The following is a 14,867-nucleotide window of genomic DNA, read 5'->3' on the forward strand; positions in this document are numbered from 1 at the left end:
CTCATTCCTCTTGTTACCTGTACAAATCTTTGATCGGTGTTTAACCTTTCTCCCCTTTCCTGCCCCCCTTTTCTATTCTCTCTCCACGGTCTGAATATCCCTGGCAGGGACACACTACGGTCCATTCTGGACGAACGTAGGCGCTGTTAAACCACTAAAGTGATGGCAACTCAACACCCACCACCACAGCACAGTCCAAACACACACTCCCAGGTAAATGAACAGTCCAACCTGGAAGCGAGGGAGACGATAACATAGTATCCCCCACCACAAGCAGCTTCATGCACAGCCACAGCAGCTGGATGTGATGAACAGAATGAAGAAGAAGGAATATCCTCAGCTGCAGCAGTCCCTCCTGATGATGAAAAGGATAAAGAAGAATAAAGTCCCCACTTTGATGATGAAGAGGATGATGAAGAAAGTACTCCTCAGCTGCTGCAACACCTTGTAGGCACAGGAGTTCCAAAAATTGAGTGAAAAAGAGAATCGGGGCTGCACAGGCCCAGCCAGTGTACCCCTTTTCCTCGCTTACACTCGCCGTAGTAGGCCCAAGATTCAATAAAAATTCAAAAATTGGGCATGGGTATGCAGGTATAACTGCCTGCTGTTAATGTGTCCAAAAATGAGTCCTGGATGCCACTCACCGCCCAAACCGGAGCTCGGTGAAATCCACGGCCCGAAATACAAAATGGCTGCCAGCCGCATGTGTGATGCACGGCCTACGGCATGAAACGAAACATCGTCAAGATTCTGTTTCAGGGAACAAAAATTTAAGGATTTCGTCACCGCCGGGCCCAGGCATCACCCCCCACTCGTCGCCACTGTTGGGGGTTTGTCCCGACCCCCATGTGATGCTCGTAAGCCCCACCACTCATAAGGACCACACGACACACGTCCTTATGGTTCGGGCTTCCCGGTCGCTCTGACGCGGCCGGGAACGCCCCGTCTATTTATGCTTCATGCGGCAGCGTGCAACGTCACGCCGCCGCGTGCATGTCCCTTCACGGGGCAGCGCCACAGCTGGCAGAGTATAGATAACTCTCAGCATAACAATTGCACACAATCAGGGCCAGCTGCAAAGAGAAAAATAACAGTAACCCTGATGGCGGCAGGGGGTGGGGAGACAAGAAGAGAGCAGATGTCAGGGGATGATAACCAAAGGAAATAAGCAAGATCTGACAAAATGATTCACTCAAAATATTTTCTTTCGACTTTTCTTAGCAAAACACACTCCACAATATTGTACACGGCTTTACTGTATTAATTCCCCAACGATGCATTTGGGGCCCATTCGGGATGCTGATTGTGTTCAACAGGGATTGGATAGTTTGAGATTGCCGTTTTACACCTGTTGCGTCGAACCGGCTCTATCGAGCATTCCATTAACGGAGCAACAAATCATTAAGCATGTATACAGGCAACTGACCCCGCGGTCTACATTGTAACTATATACAGATGTTAAACCGCAAATATGGACTGCCATGCCATCGCCCTGGCCCTTTCCCGGTCATATTTAGCACAGCCTAATATTATACATCGTTCCAGCTTTTGCTCCCATACACACTTGCTTTCATGCTGTTTATAACATTCCACATCGGGAATAAGAAGGCTTACCTTTAAGTTATGTGGCTCAGTTAGCTTAGAATCTTTGGTACTGTTGGCTCCCATACTTATAATCGAAGAAACGGATGCTTTTAAGCTCCGAGATGATGAAGGACGCGGCGATTTGTTGTCAACTGAAACATTATTTGTGAACAGGTTTTAGAGTATTTTAGGGGTTAATGCACTCATCAATAATATCAACATAATGCATAAACAATACCAGTGGGAAAAAAACAGAACCTAATTTATTCACATTTTGCATATTCACTTCCAATGTAACTAAAATGCATTGTAAAATATGTAATATTCTGGCGAAATGAAACATTAACATTAGTTTTATGGTGATTAGAGTACTCCTTCAATCCATAGGGTCCTACCCATTGCAAGAGTGAAGTATCCTGCCATGTAGGACCAAAACTTTAAACGTACTTACCATAGCGTCCCTTGCACTCCTAGTTCGTAGTCCTCTTGCCTCCCTACGTATATTATATGCATCCCACTAGTACAAGACAGGAGTCTTCTGCACAGCAATAACCCTCTTAAGTTTTAGCAAAGCCAGCATGCATGTGTAGGACCCAATCCTGCCCTGCCGTGATACAACCTTCAATGTTGCTCCTATGTACCATCGCCTTTCCTCCATACTTATAGGACATTCCACAGAAATATAAAAACAAAGGGTGGACATACCTGAACTCTACACAGAACCAATACGATGTTATAGAATACCTTCACCAACCTCAGCATCATTGCTGGAACTAACAACCATGGAATAGTGTAAGCAGAAAGCCACAATTAAAGCCCATGCAGAAGATGCATCATTTACAATTTGTAAGGCTCTAAAATACAGGATACCATTACTCTTGCAATAGAAGCTTCAATGGTTTGCTTCCCAGGATTACCGCCCAATAAGTAATTAATAGTTTGTGGATGACCATATAAAAGCATGGTTGTAAAGCATGCCATATAGAGGTTGAATGAAGAGGTAAAGATCACTTCACAGTTATTCCAGCTCTCTTATCCATAGCTTCTCTCCTACTGCACAAAGTGGGGGAACTTGGTGTGCAGAGCCACAAGTGCAAAGGCTACTCACTGTAGTGACTACAGTACAGTTACTCTATAGCCCTTTTCTCTTCATACCTATGAAATGACAGGTCTGCAGCTCTATGCAATGCAAAACTCCCTCAAAGTTTAAAAAAGCAAGCACACATGTGCAGGATCAAGTCGCACCTTGCCGTTTAACATATTCCGATTTTGCTTCTATGTCTCATGTCTGCCGCACCTCCATACTTCTGGAACCTTCCACAGCTGTGGTCCTCAAACTGTGGGGTTGGCCCCACTAGGGGGCCTTAAAGGATGTCTAGACGGAAAGTGACGTTCTTCAAAAAGGGAACATTGTCAGTGCTTTTAATAGAAAATATAAGGAGTTATCGCATTTGGGGGAGCTGGGAACATTGTAACTCAAGTAGGATTGGTGGGCTCGCATACACAAAATGTGGATATCAATGTTCTATAGAGGAGAGACGGAGGACGTTTTGGAGAAGTCTGAAGGGGATAGCTGGTGGACCTGGAGTGGGAGAAGAGCCCAGAAAGCTGGAGGATAGGTCCAGAAGGCTGGCCACTCTGAAGACTGGAAGCTAGAAGAGAGACCCAGGAGACCAAAACTGAAGAGCCAAGAGAACCAGAACTTCAGATAAGGAGTGAGAAGGTGATGGACAAAGATAGTCAGGGTGACCTGAGAGAAGGTGAAGATGTGGCAAAAGGCAATTGTGAATTGGAGAAGACTACTGCGCATTTGAGTGGCGACTAGATGGATGAAGAAGTTGCAAGACACAGTTGTAGACTGCACAGGATAATTGGAGATGGGTGATAATTGTTACAGCATGGTTGAATAAGCTAAGGAGGAGAAAGAATTGGAGAGTATTGAGAATAATACCCAAAGGGACAAAGAAGCTGACAAAGAATTGAGATTTGGAAAAAGAGTTTATAGATCAGTGGCGATTAAAGAAGGAGAGCGCGTTGGAAAGGAGACATGAAGGTTGTGGAAATACACGTAGAAGATTTTGGAAACCTGAAGCGGAGTGCTGCCCAAAGGGGGGCAGACAGTGATGGGGAGAGGCAAGAAAGGACAGAAGAATTCATAGCTACGAAAAGAGGATTAGAAAAGAAAGAATGATCATAGAAATACCAATCTGAGAAAGGCATCATTAACAGAAGAACATTTATAGGGGACACCAAGTTAGTAAAAGACTAATGGGAAGGGGTATGGAAACCGGCACCTGGGGAGGAATGGAGGAAGTACAGGCTTGTTGAGCCCAATCACTAAGGGCACAATAGCTGCCCACCCTGACGTCCTGCAAAACTTCTCTGGTCTCCATCCAGGATGCCTAAATAAATTGCCAAGAGTAATAACCAGACTATCAGTTTAACATCAGACCTAAAAAATCACATAGCGATACTGTGATGAATCAAGTGATTATCCCAAGAACCCTGGCTGGGGACCCTACTCATGTGACCAGGAAACAGCAGACGTTTCCTGATCCCGACCCAGAGGGTGGAGACCTGCGGGAGGATCACATGGGGGAGGGCTCAGGTCAGGAGAATTGGGAGAACCCTCTAACTAACCTCCATAGTGATCCCACGGTTTTAATGGCATATTGCAAAACTGAAATCTTTAAGGAAGAAAAGAACAAGAACATTAGGGACTTCCATTTCCATAATGCTCCAAGTACTGGGACGAGGAAGAGAAGCTCAGGGGTCCAGAACTGTGATGTACAGGCTAGGGGTTCCAATGACCCACACCTGAGCAGGACTTAATATTTAAGGCTGCTTCAGGTACAGGCCATCAGTAGCAGAAGAAGAAGTGAGCCGCAGTAGTGGAAGAAGCAGAAGGAAGACCCCAGGAACGCGGCTGTGATCTCAGATGAGTGCAGTGCTGTGAGTCGTAGACTCTGGGAGGTTATCCTGCAGAGGATGTGCAGCAGGAAGCAGTGCAGTTGTGGGCCATCTCGTGGAAGAGAGGAGCTCTCCCTGTCCAGTGTCCTACTCCGATGGTTGGCGTTCACTGGAGCACGCAAGAGAAGTGACTAGCTCCTGTTGCAGCAAGCACAGGAAAACCAATACAAATTAAGAGGGGCGAGCTGGTGGGACTCGGAGTATAAAGCTCCATGGGAATCTTTGTCCCAATCTGACATTAGGCAGGAAGATGAAGACAATTTGGGAAAACAACTTGGTGGGAAGTGGGACCCAGAATTATTCTTGCACGGCTCGAAAGTGGGAGGTAGCGAGAGACCGACACCAGTTACAGACAGTCAAGAATACTAAGGTAAGAAACTTAAGCTCCAGATACTCCAATAATACAGGAAATTCCTTTTACCGGAAGAACAGGAATTTGTAATACACTTAAAACTATGGTTGTTCCAGCTGATGCTTTAGAGAATGATAGAACATATGAACAATCAGTAGCAGTCTCTTTAGCAGAGATAATCAACAAGGAAAATAACCTCTATGACTTCCCACTACATAGAAAAGTTTCTTATACCTTAGAGACAGAAGACTTTGAAGTTTCCCAATAAAACCTTTTTCTGGCCTTTTTCTGGCCTTTACCCTTAAAGTAAAATTAGAAGAGGTAGGAAATCCCTTGACACACGAAAGCGAGGATGAACTTGATCCTTCATGGCAGGAATTTGGATTCCCTGCTGGATATTGACCAGAAAGGAGCGTTTTGCTTGTGGGAAACTAGGCCATCTCCCCAAACATTATCTTTCTAACAGACTGGAAAGTTCTAATTTTCCCTCAAAACAGAAATTAGAAGAAACCGGAAAATCAAACATCAAGTTTTCCTACACACACAGTAAAAGTAACATCTCTTCACACTCTAAAAGAACTATTGCTTTTGAGAATTCTGATGTTATGCTTTGTACCGGAGCAAAGAATAATTATTGAGTCCCTGTGGTACTACAAGGGAAAACAATCTGGGCTCAGTTAGACACAGGGAACAGAGGTTCTGTGGTGTAAGCTAATATTCTTCCCCACATTGGGAAAGTATAGGTAAGAAGACTATAGACTGTGTCCATGGACAGACAGGACACCCCTTAACCAGAATCGAGATTACTATTCTGGGAAAACACATATCTGTGTTAGTGGCAGTAGTACCTAACCTTCCTACACCAATTATCATGGTAGTGGAATTCGATACTTTGATGAATGGGTTTTTCGAGTAGCAAAGATAAAAGTGAAGCCATTTAGGAACTTTAACCAACCGCCAAAAGAATTATATTCCTTCTATTGTCCCCAAAATTCTTGGATCCAAGAACAATTGTTCCTAGAGGATCCAGTCTGGGAATGGAAAGCATGTGTATCCACTATGAATCTGGGGGAGGCTAAAGGTGGAGAAGGGGTTACGGATCTTGGACTGTGAAGTCAGGTCTTTAGGGGAAGGGTTTGTGATGAATCCTACAGACTCCTCACCAATACCCTGCCTAAAGTCTCCTCCTGGATGGACAGGATAAGGCAGATGCTTTCTGATACAGACCTTGGGGGTGGCGTTCTGTCGGAGGACCACCTGGGAGGAGAAAAGGCTCAGGGGAATGAGAGGACTCTGTGGGATGAGACGCATTATTTGTCTTCCTCTAGGGAAGATGGCTCTGCAATGCCGAAGTATGTAATGGCTAGTTGTAGTAACCATCTCTTTGGTTCCACAAAAAACACGTGTAAATAGAGGTGAAAACAATCACAAACTCCTACGCCTTGGGAGAAAAAAAAAACTTCCAAAATACTGGAGACTTGTTGAACTAAAAACCTCCCCAACGGCAAAAGGCACAGTGAAAATAAAGATGTAAATAATAACTGATTAAAAGAACTGCCAATCTTGTGACTGATTCTTATGATGTTCCTTTAAAGAATATTATAAGGAACAGATCTGGGTTTAAAAGGAAAAATCAAACTGAAAACCCAACTTAGCCATTAGGGACTTCAAGCCCCATAATATCCTAAGTACTAGGACAAAGAAGAGAATTATAAAAAGGTACAATGTTTCAGAAGGGATCAGATGATTAGTTCAGATGACCCACACCTGAGGGAGACAGAGGCTTAAAAAGGCCCCCTTAGGTGCTGGCCATAGAGAAGAGCACAGGAAGCAAGAAGCAGAAGCTGCATGGTTCATGCAGGCAGCCCAGGCAGAAGCTGGAGGAGAGAAGACGCCAGGACCACTGTTCAGCAGTGTGAGAAACCAGGTATCTCACCCATTAGTCCCCCGGGGATATATCATCCAGGTGGGCAGGACACGGCCATCGCATTTGGATCCAGTTGCTGTGGGTGGACCAGTGCGGGAGGATCACCTGGGTGAGGGGTCATCAGGAAGTGCGAGTGGGACACCGGATGGTGAGACGCGGAATCCTCTTCCCTGTAACACCTTTACACCATCAGATATGATACGTAGGAACTCTACACCCCGCCCACCTTTTCCTGCACTAACACTTTCACACAGACAGCCCGCTCTGGAAGAAAACAGACTAACACCGAGCAGAATACTGGACGTGTCCCAATACGAGGCGAGGCAAGGTCAGGCGAGGTTAGGCCATTACTGACTGACTTCCATTAAGCTTCCCCACACAGATAAAAGGATAAAAGTTGGAGCACAAAAGCACACAAGGAAACAGCAGTTTCGAGACGGCAGCTGAACAAGAGACGAAAGACGGCAAAACAGGAGGGGATCGCAAGGTGGGACGTTCCCTTGACCTTTCTGACAAGAAACCCTTACTTTCAAGAGCCCTCGAGATTAGAAAGCATAAGATCAGGAAGCCAGGATAAAGAATCCTGTATTGTGTGTCAGAGATACCGGGGGCCCTCCTGCGTCACTAATCAAGGTCATGCAAGTGCAGGAGAATGAGGGAGGACAAGTGTGCCCAGTCCAGCAGGTCCCTGGGTTAAGTGCACAGAGATTACCCCTCACACGGAGCGTATGATAAAAGTGCTGTAATGCTGAACATAGTGTAAAGGCCCAGAGGCAAGTGCAATGACTGGCAGGGAGCTTGGGAGCTGTAAGGCTCTGGGGGTGAACCAGGTGACCAGTAAGCAAAAACTGAACGGTTAGGGAAGAGAAGGAGCAGTGCAGCGAGGTAGGAGAGAAAACGTGCAGAGGTTAGCAGGGGAGAGGGAGAGAGAAAGGAAGAGAAGAGGAAGGTTTTGAGGGTTTTACGGAACTTAAGGAGTTCTGGCTCAAGGCGGAGGAGTGGGATTGAGACACCGGATGGTGAGAGGTGGTATCCCCTTCCCTTTAACACCTTTACCCCATCCTTCCCGGTAGGATATTTAGGAACTCTACCCTCCCCCCTTTCAAAACACAAACACTTTCTCATGGACAGCCCGCTATAAGGGAAAACAGACTAACACCGAGCCGTGTACCTAACATGTCCCAATACTATGGTCAGGCAATTATCAACAATCACTCACGTCTCACTTCCATTACACTTCCCCACACTGATAAAAGGCGGAGCATGAGAGCACACTCTGAGCGAGGCAAAGCACACGAGGAAACAGCAGTTTCGAGACAGCAGCTGAGCACCAGGGGAAAGACGGCAAAAGCGAAGGGGATTGCAAGGAGGGAAATTCCCTTGACCTTTTTGAAAAGGAACCATTACTTTCCAGAGACCTCGAGAATAGAAAGCCTAAGACCAGGAAACCAGGCTAAAGAATCCTGCATTGTGCGTCAGCCCTCCCGGGTCAGTAATCGGGGTGGGGAGAATCGCCAGCCGTTGTGGTACTGTCCTGGCTCCAAGAGCAAAGCAGCATCAGTGAAATCAACCCAGCCGGTGAGTTGGGGAGACTGATACAAGACCGATCTATGTTGAAGACAAGGTTGCAAGCAACAACATTGTATGGCAAGCACTGGAATGAACATTGTTAAAACCTGTGTGAAACAAGAAGTAAGTAAAGTTGAACTTCTGAAGAGTGTTTGAACTTTGAAAAAGCAAGATATGATACCTTGACAGAGTGGTCTGGCATCGCGTGGGTTCTCAATCAAAGGTCACTGTAAGGTATCCAGGTGAGAAGTGGCAGAAGTGAAAATTAAAGGGTTGTAATAAGAAGCGAACAAAGAATTGTGAATCAAAGTGGTCCTGTGACGGGTCATGCAAAATCCTGCGCACATTCGATAGTCTTCGATTTTGATACAGTAAAGAAGTTTGTAAAAATGAGAACTTTGGTCTGAGCCCGGCAGAAGGGGACCCGGGCTGAACCAGAGAATTTGTGCATATGAGAATCCTGAGGAGAAAGGCACTTTGAATGTTTGTTGCATCAGGCCCTCTGAAATAAGACTGAATGGTAAAGAGACTTTGGCACAGAAGGTCCTGATACTGAGATTTTGAACTGCATCCTCGTGCTAAAAAAGCCAGAGTATGTGCTAAGCTCAAGTGTGGCGCATTGTCCTGTGCTGAAAACGTGGGGAAGAGAAGTTAATGGCTCAACTATCCTGGCATAGCATTTCTTGAACACTTCTCTTTTCTATAACATTTTTACACCACCATTTGTATTTAGATGTTAGGATTGGCAATAGATGTATTAGCATAGGCCCTTTAATTTTGACAAGACACCACTGGGACTTATTTGATGGTCGAGGATTGCTCCCACCTTTAGATTTAGGATTATATGGGCATTTTTCAAACCCAATTGAAGTTCAATAAACATCCTTGAACTGTGGTCACTTGTGTCTGTATTACTGTTTGTTACCATGCCTTCCTTATAGCAGATATCAGCTGCCGGTCCTGAGAGGGTATGTGTCTCCCGAAACCTGAAGTTCAGCGGTCGCGCAGCAGGAAGCGTAGAAAATAGAAACTTACCCGCTGGAGACCTGTGCTGCACCTGTGCTGTAGAGGCTGCACAGCAGGAAACTAAAGCAAGTGAAGATTTCCTTCCCATGAGGTTGTCTCCGGTGGCTAGCATGCACTGGAGAGACTCAGGAGCAGGCGTAGCTCCTATTGCATGTGGTGCGGGCGAAGTCGGACTAAAAGGCAGTTAGCCTGGTCACGATGAGCCACAGAAGCAGAAGAGGAGCGAGGAGAATGAAAGTGCATGTCTTACCCAGTGAGTTCACAAGCTGGTAGTGACCTCAGAGCACTCCATACCCACCTGCGTTTTAAAGGCAGACATTAAAGCAAGTAAGCAACACTCGTGTATGACTGAAAGTGGTTATCAAAGCAATTTTGAATACTGAACTAGTGAAAAACAGCGGAAGTCTTATGTAACAAAGCCAAATGACTAACTTTAAATGTGCGAGTCTGTGGAGAAACCAGCAACCCGAAGCAGCAACATTGTTAAGAGTTAATAACTTAAAGCATTGCCCAATCCAAAAGAGACTTGCATCAAGGCCAATACAATCCAACAGATATTGCCAATGGCAAAAGGGGACTAATTAAAGGACTATAAATTGTGAAACATGTTGTCCATACTTTGTACAACATATGGTAAAGGCTTGTATAAACTCACATTGCCAAAGCCAAGAGAGAAGCAGAATAAGACCATAAGACCCTATCCATGTCAGTATTTTGTTACTTATGCAGTGGGGAACCAAGAGTGTGAAAAAGGCGGCCCTTCTCGAAAAGAATACCCAGAAGGAGAGGAGCATTATTTGTAGAAGTGTATTAAACATCACCAATGTGAATCATGTCTTCGCTGAAGTGTTAAAAGTTTTGAATCTGCAAACTGTTGAATTTTGTGAAGCTGTTGTGAACCTCTTGTCAGTTGATCTTAACCACAAAGGTACTTGTTGTGAAACGCTGTCCGGACAGGGCAGTATACCCGGATGGCAGTACCAAGTGTGAACTGAGGTAGTAGGCCTTCCATGGAACTAAACCAGGTGGAATTTGCAGAAGTGCTACAGAGTGGTTCTGACGGACAATTTATGTTGGTTCTGGTGCTAAAAGAATAACTGTGTGAAGCTGTTACAAAGAAATTAGATTTCTTAAGAATGTATCAGTTGTGGCAAATCATCTGGACCAAGACCATTTTTGTTGCTATTGATGAACTGAGAACCTGCTCAAGCCTTCTATTTTCTATATTGGAATTTTCTGGTGACCAGTTGAAGTTGCACAGAACTGTATTGGAACTTTATTGCAAACCAGGATTTCCTTATTTTCTTTTTTTGAACTGTGGAACAGAATCCTGCCTAAATCTGGGGAAGGGGAATTCACCCAGGTTATAAAAAGACACTGTGGTTACATTACAAATTCAATCCCTATTGGTTTAAACTAGCATGCATTTCCTTATTTATTTATTGTATGTATAAGTGTGAGGGACAGATATCCTTTGTTAGATTGTTATTCTTTATTTTAGGCAGGGAAATCCACGTCAGGATGGGGATATTGAGGCGTTTATCCATCCTTCTAATTTAATAAAATGGCATTTGTTGAGAAACCTTCACAAAGTTGTCCGCCTCATATTTCCGACCCCTCACATACTCTTCTCCTGTCAACTCTACCCTCTACTACTTTCTAATACTCTTCTCCCATCAACTCCATCCTCTGCTGTTTTGTCTTCTGTCCCTGTGATGTCTCTCAATCCTATATCTCACTGCCACCCTATCATAAGACTAATACCTCCACGACCCCAACTCTCTCATGACACCATCCTCCATTCCACTACTCCCCCGTGCACACCACTACGTCCTCCTCCACACCACTCCAACCTACCTTATACTCAGACACCCTCCTGTCAATCTCCCAATCCCTTCCCTTTCACTCATCAATCCCTCATCTAATCACCCCTGTTACTCTTCGACACACACTCAATTCAGTACCAATTGCACTCACTAAACAAAACCTCACTTTCTTCAGAAATCTCTCCACACTCGGCTTCCGCTTCCTCCTCTTAACTCACCCACAACTTCCTGTTTTCTGCTGTCCTTTTTATGCTCCCCTCTTCCCTCCATTAAATTACTGGATCTGGCCAATCTGACCTGGTCTGCCCCACCCTGGAGTTGTCAGAAGCAGCACAATTCAAAAAGTAGCGGGCTGAGCCAGGCTCACTTTCTCCACGAGGGCCCGCTATAGAATAGGAATGGTGGTCTGGGAAGTTGAATGTCCAAGTTCATGTTAGGGTGCGTTGGGTATGGCTTCCCTATGGTAAGGGACTTTTACCAGGGATCTGTGTTTCCCCATCGACTCCCTGGTGGTCTAGGGAATCTATCTATGGCTGAGGGGAATTGATACAGTGGAGAGCACAGTGGTTTCCTGTGTTGCTGCCTAGGTGCTCCATTGCCGGTCCTTCTCTCTTGGTCTCCGGTGGGAGAATCCTACTTGCGAGGGTACCCAGGAGAGTTGTTCTTGCTGGGGCTGGTCAAGACTGTCGCAGACCACATGTGGTGCAGGAGGGCTGCTGGTTCTTGGTTGTTGCTCATCTTTGTTTGTTTCAAGCACACTGATGATTTTAGAAAAGCCAGAGTCTGGCGAGCATTTTGTTTCAGAGGCATTGTATGAGACAAAGCAATAATGCAAATGTATAAACTGGCGCAAGAGGGGCAGGAATTGAGGCTCTCACCTTCCCCCATCCTTCTCAGGAGTAGGACTGGCTCTGGATATCTCCCTGTCTGAGATGGGTCCCCATCCTCTCTGGTCAAGACCAGGGCCTAGCCTTACTATACTCACCACTCAGACAGTGTGTGGACTGTTAGAGTATAGAAATGACAGTGAGTGGAATGAGCTGGAAGAGGACTGCTAGAAGGAGAGCAATTGCTTCAGGAGGGGGCTAGAGGAGTATAATGTGGTGTGGTGGTGGAGGATGAGCGTGCAGCTATGGGGAGAATTTGTGGTGGCTGGAGGAGAGAGGAAGAAGGGGGTTGGAAGACCATCAGTGAAGCTTGGAGAAGGAGGAGCTTGGAAGATCATAAGTGGAGGTTGGAGGGAAGAGGTTGTGGAAACAGGCAGAAAAGGAAAGGGAAAAGGAGGTGTAAAGGTGCAGATGTACAGAGGGGTCAGTGGTTATCACAGTCTTTTATTCATGTGAAAAAATAAAAAGAAATCTATCTTGCCCTAACTCGAAGTAAAAGTCCCAGTGTCCAATGTCAGAATCCTAACTCTGTCCCTCACATTCCAAGCTTAAACTAAACAAAACAAAGGTATTTCTAGACCAAAGGGAGCGACTCCCTGCCACAGCACAAAAGACATTTCTGCAATCTTACAATATTCGAGTGAAATCAATCCAACCAATGTATTTTTATAAAGACATGTGCGCGAGTAAAAGTTAACAATACATAACATGATCAGGGTTGTGGATGGGGAGGGAAGGGAAAGCAGACAGACAAGGGGAAAACAATGAATTAAAATGGAAAGTTCGACAAACATCACTATTCTATTCTAATATATTTTTGTAAGGTGCCAACTCGCCCGCAGGCCTCAGAGCACTCGACCGACAGTACAAACAAAAAAAAAGATTGAGAATTCCAGGGGCAACAGTCCAGTGATGGTCAGTTAGGGGTAAACGTGGCAGGGACCTGCATAATACCTCCATCAAACCAATGGGTTTTGAGTGCTTTCCTAAATTGAGCAGATGATGGCAATTGTCTGATGGATAGGGGGAGACTGTTTCAAACTCTTGGCCCCCACGCATCAAAGCCCAGATCCCCATATGTCTTCAGTTTAAAACAAGGTTGCGACAGGAGATCCCCATCATTAGAGCGCAAGGTACGTCTATGTCGTAATCTCTTGATCCATTACTGAAGGTACCTTGGGGCAGTGCCTGAAAGGCACTTATAAACTGAGCAGGCTGGGGAAGCCAGTGCAGCTTTTTCCGAGCGTGGGTAACATGGTCTCTACGTCCTAAGTCACACACTGCTCTAATGGCTCTGTTTCGGATTGTCTGAAGCTTTTTAACGTATGCTGCAGTAGTGTCAACCAGTAAGCGGTTGCATTAGTCGATCTTTGAATTGATGGTGGCTGTCGCTATCAGGGCTCTGTTGTCTTGTGAGCGGTATGGTCAGATCTGCCACAACAGATGTGTAGTACAAGTGCAGTTGGCAACCTGCTTTTCGAAATTTAAATTGCTGTCAAAGACCACACCCAGTGTCTTGACAGAGCTGGAGACCTGAATGGTGGCCTCCCAATAGGAATATTTCATAATGAGGTTCAAGGGTTTTAAGTTTGGCCATGCTGCCAAAAATCAAGGTCTCTGTCTTCTTGTCAATGAGTGCCAAGAAGTTGTCTCGTATCCAGATCTTTAGGGCGTAAAAGACTCTGGTGACCAACGGAGAGTCTGCCTCATAGGAGTATGTTAGTTCCAGGACGATCTGTGTGTCGTCTGCATAGTTTGCAAATTTGACTCCCAAACCGTCCAGAACATCAATCTATTCATCCATTGGCATTGTCTTGGAGTCTGGCTAGCATGTATCCCTCTTTCCAATCGTAGTCTTGTAGCAGTGTGAGTACTGCCATGCTCTCTATAGGATATGATGGCATTTGAAAGACATATTGTCTGATGGCAATGGCAATATATTGCTTCTACTCTCCGCCTCCTGCAACTCCTCCAGAACAGGCCTGCAAGATTTGTCCTTGGCCTCAAGCCCAGGGATCGTACCTCCCCAGCACTGACATCTCTGCATTGGCTCCCAGTGGCTGCAAGGATTAGAGGTTCAAGACCCTCTGCCTCTGCATTGTCCATAAGGCCTACTGGGGCCTTGGTCCTCAACACCTCCAACTCTCTCTTTGTAAATACCTTCCTACTCAAGCTCTTCGCCTCCGACTCCCTCACGGTCAGTCGCTTCTCCAGCAACGAGTTGGTGGTCGATTTCTTTTTTTCAGCTGAGACCTCCCTCTGAAACTGGAGGAGAACCATCTCTGGTAGCAATTCAAGACCTTCCTCTTTGCTTCTGCCTTCTCTCTTCCTCTCCACAGCTGATTTTCTGTCTGATACTGCACTGGTCACTTGGCTACCCTCTGATTTCGTGCCCAGGTTCCTACCCACCCAATTGCACACCCGCACTGCCTCCCGGCAACCCTTGCACTTGGGTCTGTATCTGTGACCCTGAAGTCCCCCATACCTGTACCTTTGGCCACCTGCTGTCTGCACTTACCCTTGCACCTGCCACCTGCTGGCCACACTTGTTATTGTTTGATCCCATGTACAGCACTCCCCCCTTGCCTTTTCCCTGGCATTTTTCCCCTCCTGCCACCCCAGCACTTGCGCAACCTCAATGTCACTTGGCCTAGTAAGATCGTTGTATCTGTCCTCCCTCTGTTCCCCTTCCTTGCCTCTTCGCGCCTTGAAACACTTGTATATAG

At 45.8% G+C, this 14,867-nt stretch overlaps 1 protein-coding gene across 6 annotated transcripts in view; it reads right to left on the reverse strand.

The window, feature by feature from the left end:
- EFCAB7 (EF-hand calcium binding domain 7) overlaps positions 1-14,867 on the reverse strand; it is a 1,178,320-nt gene that overhangs the window by 636,207 nt on the left and 527,246 nt on the right. For all 6 annotated transcript variants that reach the window (XM_069642000.1, XM_069641997.1, XM_069641998.1 and 3 more), the window contains one exon: positions 1,615-1,736. In XM_069642000.1, coding sequence (XP_069498101.1) covers positions 1,615-1,736 — 122 coding nt within the window. The remainder of the gene's footprint in view (positions 1-1,614; positions 1,737-14,867) is intronic.

The sequence above is a fragment of the Ambystoma mexicanum genome, chromosome 1q (genome assembly GCF_040938575.1).
Source record: "Ambystoma mexicanum isolate Mex_15411 chromosome 1q, UKY_AmexF1_1, whole genome shotgun sequence".
Lineage (NCBI taxonomy): Eukaryota > Metazoa > Chordata > Amphibia > Caudata > Ambystomatidae > Ambystoma > Ambystoma mexicanum.